This window comes from Anolis carolinensis, chromosome 2 (genome assembly GCF_035594765.1).
Source record: "Anolis carolinensis isolate JA03-04 chromosome 2, rAnoCar3.1.pri, whole genome shotgun sequence".
In the NCBI taxonomy this organism is placed as follows: domain Eukaryota; kingdom Metazoa; phylum Chordata; class Lepidosauria; order Squamata; family Dactyloidae; genus Anolis; species Anolis carolinensis.
Window position 1 is genome coordinate 192,302,688 of NC_085842.1, and position 16,219 is coordinate 192,318,906.

At 41.2% G+C, this 16,219-nt stretch overlaps 1 protein-coding gene across 2 annotated transcripts in view; it reads right to left on the reverse strand.

Annotated features, from left to right (window-relative positions):
* Positions 1–341: 341 nt before the first annotated feature.
* The window catches only part of mcoln1 (mucolipin TRP cation channel 1), a 28,730-nt gene continuing 12,852 nt past the window's right edge, over positions 342–16,219 (reverse strand). For both annotated transcript variants that reach the window (XM_008103786.3, XM_062971424.1), the window contains 12 exons: positions 14,326–14,493; positions 14,065–14,221; positions 12,647–12,764; positions 12,034–12,130; positions 11,563–11,662; positions 10,024–10,130; positions 8,729–8,878; positions 7,411–7,512; positions 6,998–7,120; positions 5,530–5,736; positions 4,465–4,595; positions 342–2,210 (listed from right to left, as the gene is read on the reverse strand). In XM_008103786.3, coding sequence (XP_008101993.1) covers positions 2,174–2,210; positions 4,465–4,595; positions 5,530–5,736; positions 6,998–7,120; positions 7,411–7,512; positions 8,729–8,878; positions 10,024–10,130; positions 11,563–11,662; positions 12,034–12,130; positions 12,647–12,764; positions 14,065–14,221; positions 14,326–14,493 — 1,497 coding nt within the window. In that variant the 3' untranslated portion in view covers positions 342–2,173. The remainder of the gene's footprint in view (positions 2,211–4,464; positions 4,596–5,529; positions 5,737–6,997; positions 7,121–7,410; positions 7,513–8,728; positions 8,879–10,023; positions 10,131–11,562; positions 11,663–12,033; positions 12,131–12,646; positions 12,765–14,064; positions 14,222–14,325; positions 14,494–16,219) is intronic.

A 16,219-nucleotide genomic window follows, 5' to 3' on the forward strand; every position in this document is an offset into this window, starting at 1 on the left:
ATCTCTCCTTATTATCCAACATATTCACTTATCCAACGTTCTGCCGGCCCGTTTACGTTGGATAAGTGAGACTACTGTCTATGTTTTTATAATAGCTAACTCCACCTTGTCTCAAGGAAAGGCAAAGTTAAGAGAAAGATGGTCACCTCAAGCTCACATGATGATGGTGGTGATCAACTAATTTGTATTTGACAAACAATCCCATGACATTTGAAATGCCAGAAGTCCCCTTTGCTTTTTGGTTCAAAAACTGCAAGGTAAGACTGAGGATTCTGCTCCTCAGCTTTAGGATCACAGAGGACCACATTTATAAATCCAATTAGCCATTTATAGTTGCTATGTATGTTTGAAATAAAACATTTATTTATTAATGAGGCAATCTTGAGGGTTCCAAGATATAAGTGAAAAGGAACTGCTTAACTCTTCTGTGTTTCTCTCATACTTTTATATTTGAATAACACTGTTAGCTATAAATAATGGATTTTAGAATTGCACTTTGTTTCATAAATTACACCAACAATGACATCCTAAATTAGTACGGTCTCCATGTTTGTTACACATCTACAAAATAAATGCTTTAAAAATTGGCCATAACGCTAGAGTGGTCAACAAATATTTTTCTCACAATTCATGAATAGCGAGCAGAAAGGAATCGCTCCAGCATCAACAAGTTAAACAGAGCTGTAGATACCTCTGCACGTAAAAAAAGTCGCCTGGTGCTTCTCCATCCTCTGCAATGGAGCTCAGTTTTGGAAATTGCATACGGAAACATTTGTGGAAATGGCACCGCTTTGGAATGTGCAACTTAAAGCCAACTGTTTTACGACAAGACCGGTGTTTGGATTTGTTTAAAGCAGTGGTTCTCAACCTGTGGGTCCCCAGGTGTTTTGGCCTACAACTCCCAGAAATCCCAGCCAGTTTACCAACTTAAAGGGAAGGCAGTGGTCAGCCCAGCTCAGGAGCCAATGAATTCTGGAAGATCTGGTGAAGGCTGTGAAACCCCTCTGGATCATAGCTGGCGATCTTCCACATTTCAGCAGCCACAGGGAGCAGGGGAAGCTTCTCATCCAAAACATTGGCATTTAGTGTTGGCAACTCTTACCCGAGTGCAATTGTGTGCACACAAAAGGTATTTCAGTGCCTGGCTTTCAGCTCCAAAACCTTGTGTTCTTAGCAGTCCTGTATGCCTTCTTGCAAAATGCTATGTTAAAAAGCACTGGTGGTCAAACCACACACAGCTTAAATGGGACGTGCTTGCCATTTAAGGCAACATGTCTTTTGTGATTAACAATAAGGATGCCTCGGTCTTCATCTGCAATATTTTGGAGGCAATGCCAGGGAAAGAACCCAATTGCCAATACATGATTACAAGGTGCAGATGTCACAAGGACCATGGCAGCTACCAGGACACCTGCAGAGTGGGAAAAAATGGCACTTTTTCTATGCTGGAAACACTGTCTGATCTAGAACAGGATTCCACCTAAGCTAAGTAATCTAAACAAGGCCTCCTCATGAATAGTAGAATTCAATTTAGTTGTGCTCTTGAGGCAGGGAAAGCCTTTGCCTCCAGTCTTTTAAAAACCTTTCCCCTCCTGCACCTATGCATTAGGGGCTTTGTTAAATTTTATTCCATTGCATCCTGAACCTCTTAGGTTCTAGTCATATATGAAACTGTTCTAGGGGCCTTGCTTTGCAGAGGCACCCCAGTGTCAATCTTTCTGTGGAAAATACATTATCTGAAGTGGCAACCTACAGGCAGAATACTTGAAGACCCTTGAAAACAACATTAAGATGTCGCCACATCCTTGCTACTTGACATTTTTCTTCCAAAATAAACCTTTAAAAACTGTATTCCCCATTGTCGCTGTTTGGCAAATCTTAGTCCCGCACGGCCCAAGAAAGCTATGGAAGTGACTTCAGCAGGGTCAAACATAGGCCCAACACAGGTCAGTCATACTTGAAACTCCACTCCCTGCCCAGTCCCAGATGCGTTCTGTTGAAATGCCAAAGTCAGTCCTAGTATCTCAGCAACTCTGCATGGAAGTGGCATTGGCTCACAGGAGGCTTGGCTGTTGCAACAAAAGAGGACAGCAGGCCTCATTCTCATCAGTCATAGGAGTCCATAATCAGGCCAGTTGGTATCTCACAAGGAATGAGGCAAGGCAGCCCCTTTTCAGTTCACCACCAGGACATTCTCCTGCAATGGGGTTCTGTAAAGGAGAGGAAAGAGAGGAGACGAGTCAAATTTCATGCCCATCTTCATCCCACATCATGGGTCACCCCCCCCCCCTCCAGACATTTCCTTATACACTCAATATCCACACACTCCGAGAAAATATTTCCCCTGGAAGTGTTTATTGGCATTTCTAAGTCTACCAGATTCTATGGTATCTTCTGGTTCAAGAGAGGCCAGATTATAGATTTTTCTAGGTTCTCCAGCACAACTCTATGTTATAGTTTCAGCTCAAGTTTAGTCAAAATATAGGAATTGCTATTATCTGTTGAGGGGCCTCTGGTGGCTCAGTGTTAAAGCACTGAGCTGCTGAACTTGCGGACCAAAAGGTCCCAGGTTCAAATCCCGGGAGCGGAATGAGCACCCGCTGTTAGCCCCAACTTCTGCCAAGCTAGCAGTTCGAAAACATGCAAATGTGAGTAGATCAATAGGTACCGGCTCCGGCGGGAAGGTAACGGCGCTCCATGCAGTCATGCCAGCCACATGACCTTGGAGATGTCTATGGACAACGCCGGCTCTTCGGCTTAGAAATGGAGATGAGCACCAACCCCCCCCCCCCAGAGTCGGTCACGACTGGACTTAATGTCAGGAGAAACCTTTACCTTTACCTTTTATTATCTGTTGTTTCAGGTATTCATGAGGGCCCATGGATCTGTACATTCTGAAAGTTTACTTTAGATACTCCAGAGCACCTCTGCTCTAACTGCAGAGTTAACAGTGAATACAAGGGTGCTGAGTTTTCATTGATTCTGTTGGTGTGACTCAAGCTGTTTACATGGAACAATCAGCCTCCTGACATAAGGGAGGCAGCTAATGCTCTATAGCAGGAGTTCTCAAACCTTTTCGGCCACTGAGCCCTTTTTGAAGCAAAAGTTTATCATGGATCCCCAATAAATGTTTATATATATTATATTATATTTATTATATTATATTATATATAATGTGTGTGTGTGTGTGTGTGTGTGTGTGTGTGTGTGTGTGTGTGTGTGTGTATATATATATATATATATATATATATATATATATCTATCTATCTATCTATCTATCTATCTATCTATCTATCTATCTATCTCAGGCATGGACGAACTTTTACACCAAATAACAGTATTTCAGTGAAAGAGGCCAGGTGCCATCTAGTCCAACCCCCTTTTGCCATGTAGGAAAAGCACAATCAAAGCACCCCCAACAGATGGCCATCTAGATTTTGTAATAATATTTATTTATTTATTTATTTATTTACCATACTTGTATCCCGCCTTTCTCAACCCTGAAAGGGACTCAAGGTGACAATTCAACAATGGCAATAATAATAATAATAATAATAATAATAATAATAATAATAATAATAATAATAATAGAACAATCCCAGGGCAATCCAATTCAACCCCCTTCTGCCATGCAGAAAAAGCACAATCAAAGCACCCCTGACATGACCATCCAGCACACTTTGAGAACCGCTGTTCTACAGGAAGCAGCACTGATTGTCCACTCCATGAGAGACATTTAAGCCTGGATCCACAGTGCTCTATTGCGCGTGCCCTTAATGGTTTTCTTTCCCAACTTTGGACTAATATCCTGTCTCACATCCAGCTTTTCATTACCCCAAGTGAACTATGGCAAAGGGGGAAGGAGGACAGTTTCCTCTTTGAGGTCCTTGATCCTACTGGATCAAAGATGGAGCCTTCTTGCCCAAACTGTTTGAGTCCAAGGAAAGCAAGTCAAAGGAAAGGCACAAAAAAGGGAGAACCATATTCATGTGCTTGTAGATGGACTGAATTTATTCTTTAAAAAGCCCAATGTGTTCTGGCACGGACATAAATAGATTGGCCTTCTTTGGGGGCTATATCAACAAACAAAAATAGTTGAAGTGAAACTAATTCTAAGGCTGAAATTTTGATACTGACAGGTCTATATGAAAGTCTAGGTCTTCTTTTGCTATTGCCCCTGAGGAAGGACAATCTATTTGTCTACAGGCTGAAACCTGTTGGTCTTTTTAAAGAATAAATCCAATCAATCTACAACAGTGGTTCCCAACCTTTGGGCGTCCAGGTGTTTTGGACTTCAGCTCTCACAATTCCTAATAGCTGGTAAGACAGCTGGAATTTCTGGGAATTGAAGTCCAAAACACTTGGAGGCCCAAAGGTTGGGAACCACTGGTCTACTAGGCTATTCTTTATCTGGAAATTTACAATGTGTGCTAGGCAGTCACTGAAGTCTCTGTACAAACTTACCGCTCACAACAGCAGAAGATGGAGCATGAGGAAGCACTCTCCCTGCGGAACTTGCCAGATTTGGGGCTGTCCTTGCACTCAGCTATATAGGCATGGAGCTGTGTAACAGTTGCTTCTCCCTCAGACTGATGCTGAAAAAACAGAAGAGGTTGTGTGAGGCATTTGTGCCAGATCCTGAGATAACTTCAACTGTTCTAGAGCAATATTTCCCAAGCACTCTGATGTGGAAGAGCTTCCATTTTATTTATTTATTTATTTACGACACTTCTACCCCGCCTTTCTCAACCCCGAAGGGGACTCAAGGTGGCTTTACAACATAGATAACAATTCGATGCCTTTAGAAATAGTGTACAAAAACATAAACATTTAAAATGCAGTTATAAAATACAAGTAAAAACAAGTAAAAGCTTTCAGCACAATACTATCATAATTCACATGATCCACAAACGTAATCCAGGCTGTTCTAATAGGCATTGCACATCTTTCGTATCTATTATTGCACCAGTTCTTCAAAGGCTTGATCATGTCTTCACTTTTTTATGGAAAGTTAGGAGGAAGGGGGCTGAACTAATCTCCCTGGGGAGGGAGTTCTACACCACCGAGAAGGCTCTGTCTCTCTTCCCTGCCAGTTGCACCTGCGAAGAAGCCAGGACCAAGAGCAGGCCCTCCCCGGACGATCTTAAACCCCAAGATGGTTCATAGAGGGAGATATGTTTGGACATTTTTTCCCCAATGTGCGAAGGCCCAGTGCCATATTTGTGTCTGAAGACCCAACATGGATTATCAACCAGTCCCTGGAGTACCACTCTGACTATTATTATTCAACAGGACAGGACATTGGGGACCGTGGCAAATCCAGACATCCAGATAAGCTTTTCTGGATATATACTAGGGAACTGAAAGCAACAGTTCTTCCTTGCCATGCCTATTTGTGCTGCAGCTCAGATAATCCTGATGATGAAAGCCACAGGAATCCAGATCCTAGAAGGCAGCACTTTGTTAAAACTTCTGAATGAAGCTATTCAGCTCCAGCTCTGCGGCAAGACAGTTCCCTGAAGGACTAACCTTGATGGTCTCATAAGAGCCAGTGATGAGTGCAATGAAAAGGCTGAGCACCATGTAGATGAAAAGGCTGATGAAGGTATATAGATAGACCTGGCTAAAAAGCCAGACCAAGTAGCTGCTCTGTTGCATGGATGCAAAGGTCACAAACATGTCGTCTCCATTGATGAGAGAGAAAAGGCACTCTGACACCATCGAAAGAGTACGGAACTAGAAAAGAGCAGAGATGGAAGTGAGGAGTGAGGAAGATCCTGAAGCCGTACACAAAACACAAACTGGAAAAAGAAACAAACAGGTGCCATTTTTGGCAGGACAATGACAAAGAATTGTTTCTTCCATAAAAAGGTAAAGGTTTCCCCTGACATTAAGTCCAGTCATGTCTGACTCTGGGGGTTGGTGCTCATCTCCATTTCTAAGCCGAAGAGCCAGCGTTGTCCGTAGACACCTCCAAGGTCATGTGGCCGGCATGACTGCATGGAGCGCTGTTACCTTCCCGCCGGAGCAGTACCTATTGATCTACTCACATTTGCATGTTTTCGAACTGCTAGGTTGGCAGGAGCTGGAGCTAACAGTGGGCGTTCAAGACACTCCTGGGATTTGAACCTGGGACCTTTCGATCTGCAAGTTCAGCAGCTCAGCGCTTTAACGCACTTCGCCACTGGGGCTCCATATTACATATTTCTTCCATATTACAGGTTAAATGACTACAGCACATCTCACAGAAAAGGGGATGAGCCTTGAATGTAGTTCTTCTGAATTCAAACACTCCATCAAAGGCTGAATCTTGTAAACCAGTGCAATTTGAGCCACAATCTCCAAACACAGACTCTGGGATTGGTAGCTCTCATACAGGAATAACATCAACTGTAAGAGCAGATTCCACAACTCAGTTGAACACCTGATGTGCAGTCAATGAAGAAAAACTCACATCTATATGGGTCTAGTTAAGTCATCTGTACATACCTCATTATAGGATCCATACTTCAAAATGTAACCAATGTATCTTTTTTAAATTTGAAAAAAATGTAAATCTTTGGTTTAGGAGGAAAACTCCAAGAAGGGTTCTGTGTTCTCCAGCTGGTACCAAATTCTTCTGTGTCTTTTTGGCATTTGAGGAGGTAGACTCAATATAGATCTAAGATAAGTCAGTATGGACCCTGCCTGAAAGGGACACTTGCCACTTCTCTGATCTGTCTAGATCAGTGGTTCTCAACCTGTGGGTCCCCAGTTGTTTTGGTCTACAACTCCCAGAAATCCCAGCCAGCCTTTAGGATTTCTGGGAGTTGAAGGCCAAAATATCTGGGAACCCACAGGTTGAGAACCACTGGTCTAGATGAAACTAACAAATATTACACATCCTTGGTCATTTGTCTTTCTTTTCATGCATACTCTTCAAAGATCTGGACAACCAGCTTCCTTCCTTAGGGAAGATGCTTTCCTCTCTTTGCACCCATTCCTCTTCCCAATATACCTTGACATGGTAGGGTCCCAGGACAATCCAGCCGCAGAAGCAGTAGCCTAGGTAGATAACTGCCACGCAGCAACAGAAACGGATGACATTGGGGAAGGCAACCCGCATGGTAACAATGAGGATCTAGGATGACATTTTAGAAGACATGAGTTAGAAAAGATATTCCTGGACTAGCTTGGGAAACAAAAATACCTTTTTCCACAGTGTGCTAGATAGCCTTAATAAAGTCACCAGTGGTTCAGTTAAGGAAACGTGAAGTTGCAAGAAGCATTGGGGCAAGTACAGTTAGATAGAGCACCACAAAACAATGGAAAATTTGCAGTCTCAGTGTCTTTTTGTTTTTGATTTTTTTTAAGGAAATCATTTCAGATATAAGATCAGGAAAGGAGGGAGAGGAGAGATGCTCAACTCACATTGTACTTCTGGAAGAAGCTGAGGTAGCGCATGACACCAACCCAGACCAAGAGTGTAGAGGTGCCCAAAAGGATGCCACACACATCATAGTTGGCAAAGTTCTGCAAACAAACAACATGCAACGTATTAGACAGGGCTGTTGTGTAGGCACTGGCAGGTACATTGGGAGCACGTTATGTGCAGTTCACTCTGCAGCCCAGAGTGGGAGGCTAGCCTTGGTTGCTCCCAAGCAATGGAATCCCTTAACTATGTTGGAGAAAGTGCAGAGAAAGTGTGGAGAAATAGAGGACTGGAGCCACGTGTGGCTAAAGTGCTCCATATACAAAGATTCTGGGATGAAATTCTATCATGGAGCAAAAAAAAAAAAACAGTGGAGGAAACAATACATTTCAGGGAAGCTCTACTAATGATTTCTGTATTCTTTAGGTTCGACTAAAAACATTTCTAATGTTTTCAGTCCAACCTAAAAACTTGGCTCTTTAACCAAGCTTTCCAATAGATATAGAGCCCAAAAGGTTCAAACTGTAGACCCATTGGTTTTCTCACTGAAAGCGCTTTATACAACTGGTTGGTTGTTATTCATTTTATGTCTATAATTACCATAACATTTTATTTATGTGTATTTTAGGGTTGATTGTTTTTACTACGGTACTGCATGTATTGATGGTGTGAATTATGTTTTCCTTTGACACTGATGTCTCTGTATTTATTGCACCGTATGTATTGTTACATTGAGTGCTTTGTAAGCCACCCTGAGTCCCTTTTGGGAGATGGTGGCAGGGTAGAAATAAAGCATTATTATTATTATTATTATTATTATTATTATTATTATTATTATTATTATTATTAAGTAAGAATAAGGACTTGGTAAATAAATGCTATGCTATGTGCCACAAGACTCAAAATAATCAGAAACTGGAAAAAGCTAGAAAATTTGTCAACAAAGAATTTGTTAAATGGGATATTGGCAAAAGTGCCGATATCAATTAAGATTAGTAAAAGGAAAAATAAAACAACAACTATTTGAAAATACATGGAAGTCATTTATTAGCTTCTTTGCAAAAATTGTGAATTTAAACCACAAAAATTGCAGGTGAACAACAATTAGATGTAATGGACAAAATTAGAAAACCTAGAAATAACAGAACTGACAAGAGCTGTATTTGTATAAAGCTATGTGAATGATGGGAGCGAGGTTGGAAGAGTACAGATCTGGCAGGAGATGATGTAACAATACAATTGTAACAGTACAATTGTACTGTTAAATGTTTTGTATTAAAAAAGGAAGTAATTTTATTCTACAGACCATTTCCTTACCTTGGACTCAATCCCAATCTTCATTATGGTCCCAGATATAGTCATGATGTCGCTCACAACAAGCAGGATGTACCAGCCATTCACAAACTCCATGCGGTCAGACAGGCAGATGTCTTGGTTGTAGCGGTGCTGGAAGAACTGAGTGAACTCCTGTATGAGGAAAAAGTGCCTCCAATGAGTTGTCCATTTCCCCTCAAACACAAAGTTCTACTGATTGGCTACTACATGTAATGATGCACCTAGCTTTTTCTACAATGCTGCTAAGTTTAGAAGATCATTAGCATACTTTTGAAAAGAATATTTGAATACAGGTAGAGTAGTTCATGTACTGTCTTGGATGGAAAATCTATCTCTTGATAGGCTAAGAAGGCACATGAGGAGGTCCACAGGACCTGGCCCTTTCTTGTTTATTGGAAGGAATTTTCTCATTACAAACAGAATCACTAGGAACAAAACTCTAGCTCAGTGGTTCTCAACCTGGGGTCCCCAGATGTTTTTGGCCTTCAACTCCCAGAAATCCTAACAGCTGGTAAACTGGATTTCTGGGAGTTGTAAACCAAAAACATCTGGAGACCCCAGGTTGAGAACTACTGATCTAGCTGATCTCGCCTTGCTCAATTGACAGCATCACACTTCACAAGTATGGTGGACCACAAACACCACAACTCATATATAGCAACTACTGATGAATCTACGAGGGCTATCCACAAAGTAGGTTACGTTTTGGATTTTAAAAAGGACAAAGTATAGGAGAAATCATTTACCATATGCAGCTGAAAGACACATCCCAAACCTACAATCTCATGTAATCCCCATTGAAATGTAGGCACGTCTCATATAGATAAATTAGTTTGAAAAGGTCTGCTCCAGTAAATTTGCTGCCTCTCTCCTCCGTTTCCAACAATGGGGGCGTGGATGGCAGCGCAGCGTTTTGGCTACGCTGCAGGAAGGGAGAAGGGGGAAGCGCTGAGGACACAAGTGGGGAATTTACTGGAGCAGTACTTTTCAAACTCATTTATCTATATGAGATCTATACATCATTTATCTATACCCCCCAATCCCATGATAGCCCTCGTATCATGGGATTGGGGGAATGACAAAGTCCACTGTAGAAAGAGAATATGGTAGCAAAAGCCCTCTCAGGTCTATTGCAGCCTTAGATTTTAACGTTTGAAAAATATTTTGGGTTGCTGTTTTGTACAGGTGGTCTGGACTTAATCTTAGTCAAATATGCCTGTGATTTACACCTAAACTCATTCTGTGGGGTTGTGATGTCCCATCCCAGCAGTGCTCACATGCTGCAGCAGAAGCCCCCTGAAGATTGAGCGGGAACACAAGATGAAGGACAGCACACAGATCAGGAGCACAATCACGTCAAAGAACATCCGGAAACCGTTGCCTCCTGTAGGAAGGGAGGACGACAGGGGTAAGCTTCTGGAATGTGCCAAGCAAGGAAGAGTAGAGATACAAAATGATGTTCACCGTGCACAGATGTTATAATCTAAGAAGGCTTGATAAAAGAGTTGATAGGAGCATGTAGGGAAGAGTGAGCAGGCAACAAAAGTGATTCCAAGGTGGCACATGGAATCTGAAGGAGCAGTCTGGCTGAGAAAATAGAACATTAATTAAAGCACAGCGCAGTGACCCTCCGCAAATGAGTGAAAAAGGAAAAGAGAAGAGAGAGCTGGAAGGGGAGAATTGATACAGTGCTCTCACCACCCCATTGGCCCCAAACATTTATGATGCAGTTATTTGGAGCTCAGAAAACACAAACCACTGAACTAAAACAATAAAAAGGGGTCAGCCTACAATAAGAAAGGAAGATGAAAAGTGGTTTCTGCCTTCCAAATTAGCTGGGGTTAGGATTAAAAGATTCCAGTGAAATTGTGAAAGCAGTGAGTAAAACAACACTTATTTTTCACCCAAGAAACACTTATCTAGGAATCTCTAGGTCCTCCAATGTGACTCGATGGTCAACTTCCATGAGAAGTTGAATGGAGTGCCCACAGATTCCTAGAGAAACCATATTAGTTACATGCACAAATAATCAAATCCACAATGTTAAATCAGCACATGTGGAAGACCAGCTGTATAATCATGCCATTATATAAATCTATGCTGTTCTTGTGAAACAGTGTGCAGTTAGTAAGTTCAAGGCTTCAAAACACCCACAAAAAGAACAAATGGATGGATTTGTGATGTAAACATATAGGAAAGATTGAGGCATTCAAACTGAAAGAGGGAAAAGAAAACCAATGAGGTGGCAATGATAAGCTGCTTTGGATCAACTCTGAGGAAAAGGCAGCATACAAATGTAATGTGTTAATAAATGTTTTAAATTTATCAACATGAGATAAAAATATTATCTCAATATGCTTGAAAGTGAGATCAGCCCATGGGACTATCAAAGCAAACCATTCATTTAAGTACTACAGATTCATCACCTCATTTAATCCACTAAACCAGTGGTTCTCAACCTGTGACTCCCCAGGTGTTTGGGCCTATAACTCCCAAAAATCCCAGCCAGCTTACCAACTGTTAGGATTTCTGGGAGTTGAAGGCCAAAACATCTGGGGACCTATAGGTTGAAAACCACTGCACTAAACTGAGTGGCTTTAATAACGAATTGGTACATTAACAGACAGCCATAATAAAAGGCATGGAGTCAGTGGTTTCACGAATGAGATGTGGCATTGGCCAGTGCCAGCTAGGTATAAGAATGAGGAAGGTTGAGGTACATTCTGAACTGATGACCTTTCTCTCCAAAACAGTCACTCAAGGCAGACACTTTTCAAAGAGAGTTTATGCCTGTTGCCCCAATTCCTCATGAGTACCTTTGCCATAGACACTTGGGTCTTTGCACTCCTGGATGTCCACTTTGTTGTCCAAGTGGATCTTTACTCGACCACTGTGTGCTTTGTTGTCTAATGTGATCTAGATGAAATAGAGAAAAATAACGGAAGAATGACAATGTACATTAGGTCCACAGGATCTGGATCCATGAATACTAATCACCATGCTTTGTATTAGTAAGTGGAGGAGACATGAACACAGACAGACTGAAGCATGCCATTTAATAATATGTAGTGAAATTGCTCATAGTATCTGCTTTGGGTCCCAGAACTGAGTCCCCTAGAATATGTCAAGCCGATTGTACCTCCCAGAAGATGGGGAAGTGTTGATGGGCCAAACAGCAGAAGCCCTAGACTTGAATCTTTCTGCTTTTACACTTCAGCAAGTTAGCAAGAACCTTCAGACTCGGACAAAGAGGCAAATACATCATCTTCCCAAACATAGTTACTCACTGTGATGGAAAAGGTGTAGCAGTCTGGGATCTCGTTGTTGATTATTGTTTGTATGTTGATGGCTTTCAGCTTGAACTGGATGGTGACATTAATGAGTCTGCAAGGGGCAAGATAGGCAGAGTCAGCTCCATCTCACCCTCCCACTACATTTCACAAGAGTGTGTCCTCAGATATAATAGAACTCTTCCTTTATCAGAAAAGCTTAAAAAAACTTACTGTAGCTGTTTAAGCAATGAGCAGTGGGGGAAAATGAGACGGCCTAATTTAGTTGCATAGGTCTACTTTTGTACAATCACTGGAAGTTATGTAACCATTCAAGCCAATGATGTATGAAAGTGGCCTAGTTGGGATTAGCAACTGTACTCTTCAAAGGCACTAGAAATGAAACAGGCAACTGGCACCAAGCTATTTAAGTTCAAGGAAATAAACAGCTGCAAGATGCTAGCTGATAAGAAAAGTCTGCAATGTTTCAAATTTATAAAGATATTTTAAAAACAGTAACAGAGACAGGAAGTCTCAATTATTTAAAGATAACATATTCCTCACGTCAGTTTTTAGATAGATTTAGGCCTGCAAACTCTGGGACTGCTGTAAATATGAAGAAAATGTTTACTTGTAGAACTTGAGAGTAAAATTTCTGTAGCTGCGGTCTGGCTCCTCGGTGTTTGGAGGTGACTCCTCAAGGTCCAGCGAAGAAGGTATTTTCCCTGGTGGATCCACACCCAGGCACTCTACACAGGAAGGAGACATTGTCCATGAAGAGATTGCACATGAAGGCGTGGGAGTGTATGTGCTTGTGTGTACTGACCTAGGTGGGTCAGAAGCAGTTGTGTCATACCTTCCCATTTTAAGTTTTACTTGTCACTTATTCTTTATTATTCAGTACAAAGCTTGGTGAAGTTACATTTGGAGTTATAACTCCTAGAACTACTGAGATGGTCAGTGGACATGCCAAGTTTGCTGGGGAATTTAGCAGGTTGTAGTGAAAAGTAATATCTCCAACTCCGTGAAAACAAGTAAATTTCCAGATGCCCACCCCTCTATAAGACAGCCATTCTTAACTTGTGCTGAAGTCAGCATGAATAAAAAAATGTTAAAAACCTGAGAGATAGGACTAGAATTTGGGATAGGAAAAATGAATGAAGCAAATCAAGGCCCCGTCTACACTTTTTTTGTGTGTGTCAGGAACAACTTGAGAAACTGCAAGTCGCTTCTGGTGTGAGAGAATTGGCTATCTGCAAGGACGTTGCCCAGGGGACACCCGGATGTTTTGATGTTTTTATCATCCTTATGGGAGGCTTCTCTCATGTCCCCGCATGGAGCTGGAGCTGATAGAGGGAGCTCATCTGCGCTCTCCCCGGGTGGGATTCGAACCTGGCAGCTTTCAGATCAGCAACCCAACCTTCAAGTCACAAGGCTTTAATCCACTACGCCATTGGGGGCTTCCCCATCTACACTGCTATGTATGATTTATTTATTTACTTACTACATTTATATCCTGCCCTTCTCACCCTGAAGGGGACTCAGGGCGGTTTACAAATTATATGTACATACAATATATTATATTATTAGCATAGCACAATATTAGCATTATATATTACTATATTGTACTATACCACTATACTGTAATATTACATGTAATATATATTATTATATTGTTATTATTAGTATTATATTGTATTACATTATAATATTATCACTATATATGTATATACAGTACATTATAATATATATATATATAAATCCAGATTATCTGCTTTGAACTGGATTATAAAGAAGTGTAGATTCAAATAATCCACTTCAAAGCAGGTAATGTGGATTATCTGATGGATTATATGGCAGTGTAGAAGGGGCCCAAGACTCTAGAGAGAAATGGGTTATGCTACAGATAAAAACATTTGACCTACCTTGAAGTCTTGTGATGAGAAGCAAATGGAGGAATGGGTTGCAAAACCGGGAGAGCACCCCTCCCATTTCAGATGAAGCAGAGCAGGAAGGATACCTGAGGCTCAGGGGAACACAAGTACTTGCCTGTGATAACTTTTGGATCGATGTTGAAGGTGTCGTTGGCAGGATCAATGCTCCCTTTGCGGTAATATTGCTGGCAGAGCATGAGGGCTGACTGATTAACACCGTGTGTTCGCACATAGGCATAGCGACCAATTGTCTCATTCTGAACGGACAAATACTGCAAAGAAAGATTGCCACCATCACAGCAGTCCCAATTAATTCCTGCTGTGTCCTACCATCACCCCACAACCCATGTGCTAGCACCACTGTAACCCTTCTTACCTTATCCACAGCATAGAACATGTGGTCATAGACATCTGCTTGTGTATACACGGCATAGGCATCCTCTGCCCCGTCTGCATAGTCCTTCAGGAAGAGGTGCTTGAATGTAATAGTGTTCTCCTCCTTGAAGGTCACCACCATTTGGTTACTGAGCCCAAAGAGAATGAGCTGTAGAAATGGATAAAAAAGAACACAAACCTAGCTAAGGAGAATGTAATAACCTCAAAGTTGTGATGCCTGATTTAGCAAACCATTCCAGGCTTTTCTGAGTTGAATCATCCCCAGAAACTAAACCACTTGTGAGGACAGGAGTTTATTTCTAATATCTACCTCTCAGGCTGGATCAACACTGCCATATAATCCAATTTTTGAATCCAGATTATCTGCTTTGAACTGAATTAGATGAACTGAATCACACTGCCATCTAATCCAGTTCAGAATAGATAATATGGAGTCAGAAAATGAATTATATGATAGTGTGGATGGGGCCTCACCCCGGAAGCATGCTTTTGAGATCTAAGTAGAGCTGGTTCCTCCAGGCACTCAACTCAGGGACACTGCCCTCTTCTTTTTACTCCCTAGACTCTGAGTCAAGGACAAAACTCAATGAAGCATAACATCTTGGAGCTAATTACAATGACCACTCTTTTGGTATGAGAGACTCGGGGCCCTTCCACACAGCCATATAACCCAGAATATCAAGGCAGAATAATCCACAATATCTGCTTTGAACTGAGTTATCTGAGTCTACACTGCCATATAAACCAGTTCAAAGCAGATAATGTGGGATTTCATACAGCTGTGTGGAAGTGACCTCAGGATGCTTCCCAACACAGCATTTCATCTTTCCATATTCACAGAATTTTACAGGTGGTCTACATGTTGTCATCTTCCATTGGTAAGCCTCCCACTTTTTAATTGCTTGTCTGCCTTTTTATCACAGAAAGGCAAGAAAGACAGAACAGCTATACACTTTATTTTTACTGGTAATACTAGGAGCCTTATCTCTGGAGGTATGCTCAGTCCATTCTGACACAACCTAAGAAAACCCCTTTTCTGGATGGAAGGTAAGCCAGTGAGCTACCTTTTTCATGCCTGGCTGGTATCAGAAATTCAAGCATTAGATACTGAATGTATTTATGTCTGGGATGCTGGAACGAAGACAGAACAAACATGCCAAGCTCTTCATTTACACTGTCATGCTGCAAAGTCATTGTTGTCCAAATGCTAAAAACTATTACAAGTCAATGAAATAAAGGATAATACTATGTAACAACATTTGGGGGAAAAACTCTGTTCCTGCTTATTATTATTATTATTATTGTTGTTGTTGTTGTTGTTGTTGTTGTTGTTTACAAAATGTAAAATGTGCTGCAGGATGTCCCACAAACCAAGTGTTTGCAGTTTAATAAACCTTTTCCATGTTTTTATGATAGAACCAATTAGGAAATAACATTTATAACCCAGAAACAAAAATGTGTTACATAGTGTAATCAGGACCAAACTTCTTCAGGAAGGAGCTTCTCTGACCTCTTTCTACAGAGATGCTGGATATCAGTTGTCAAGTCTGAGTGTGCACAAGTTTTCCCAGGTTGGACAGTGAACCCATTCAAAACCCAGAGAGGTAGACATGTCAATGGCCTAGTCATTATGTGCAATAATGACTGGAATGGCTTTTGGATCATGATTTCAGATTGTGTGGTTTTTAATAATTGTTTTTAATGTTTATATGCTTAATTTTCTGTTTTAATGCACATGTGAATTATATGTTTGTTGTTGTGGCACTGAATTATTTCTTATTGTAAGGCCGCTCTGAGTCCCTTTCGGGGTGAGAAGGGCAGAGTATAAATACCATAAATAAATTAATAGCTCAGTTCAGGATTAGCTTCAACTT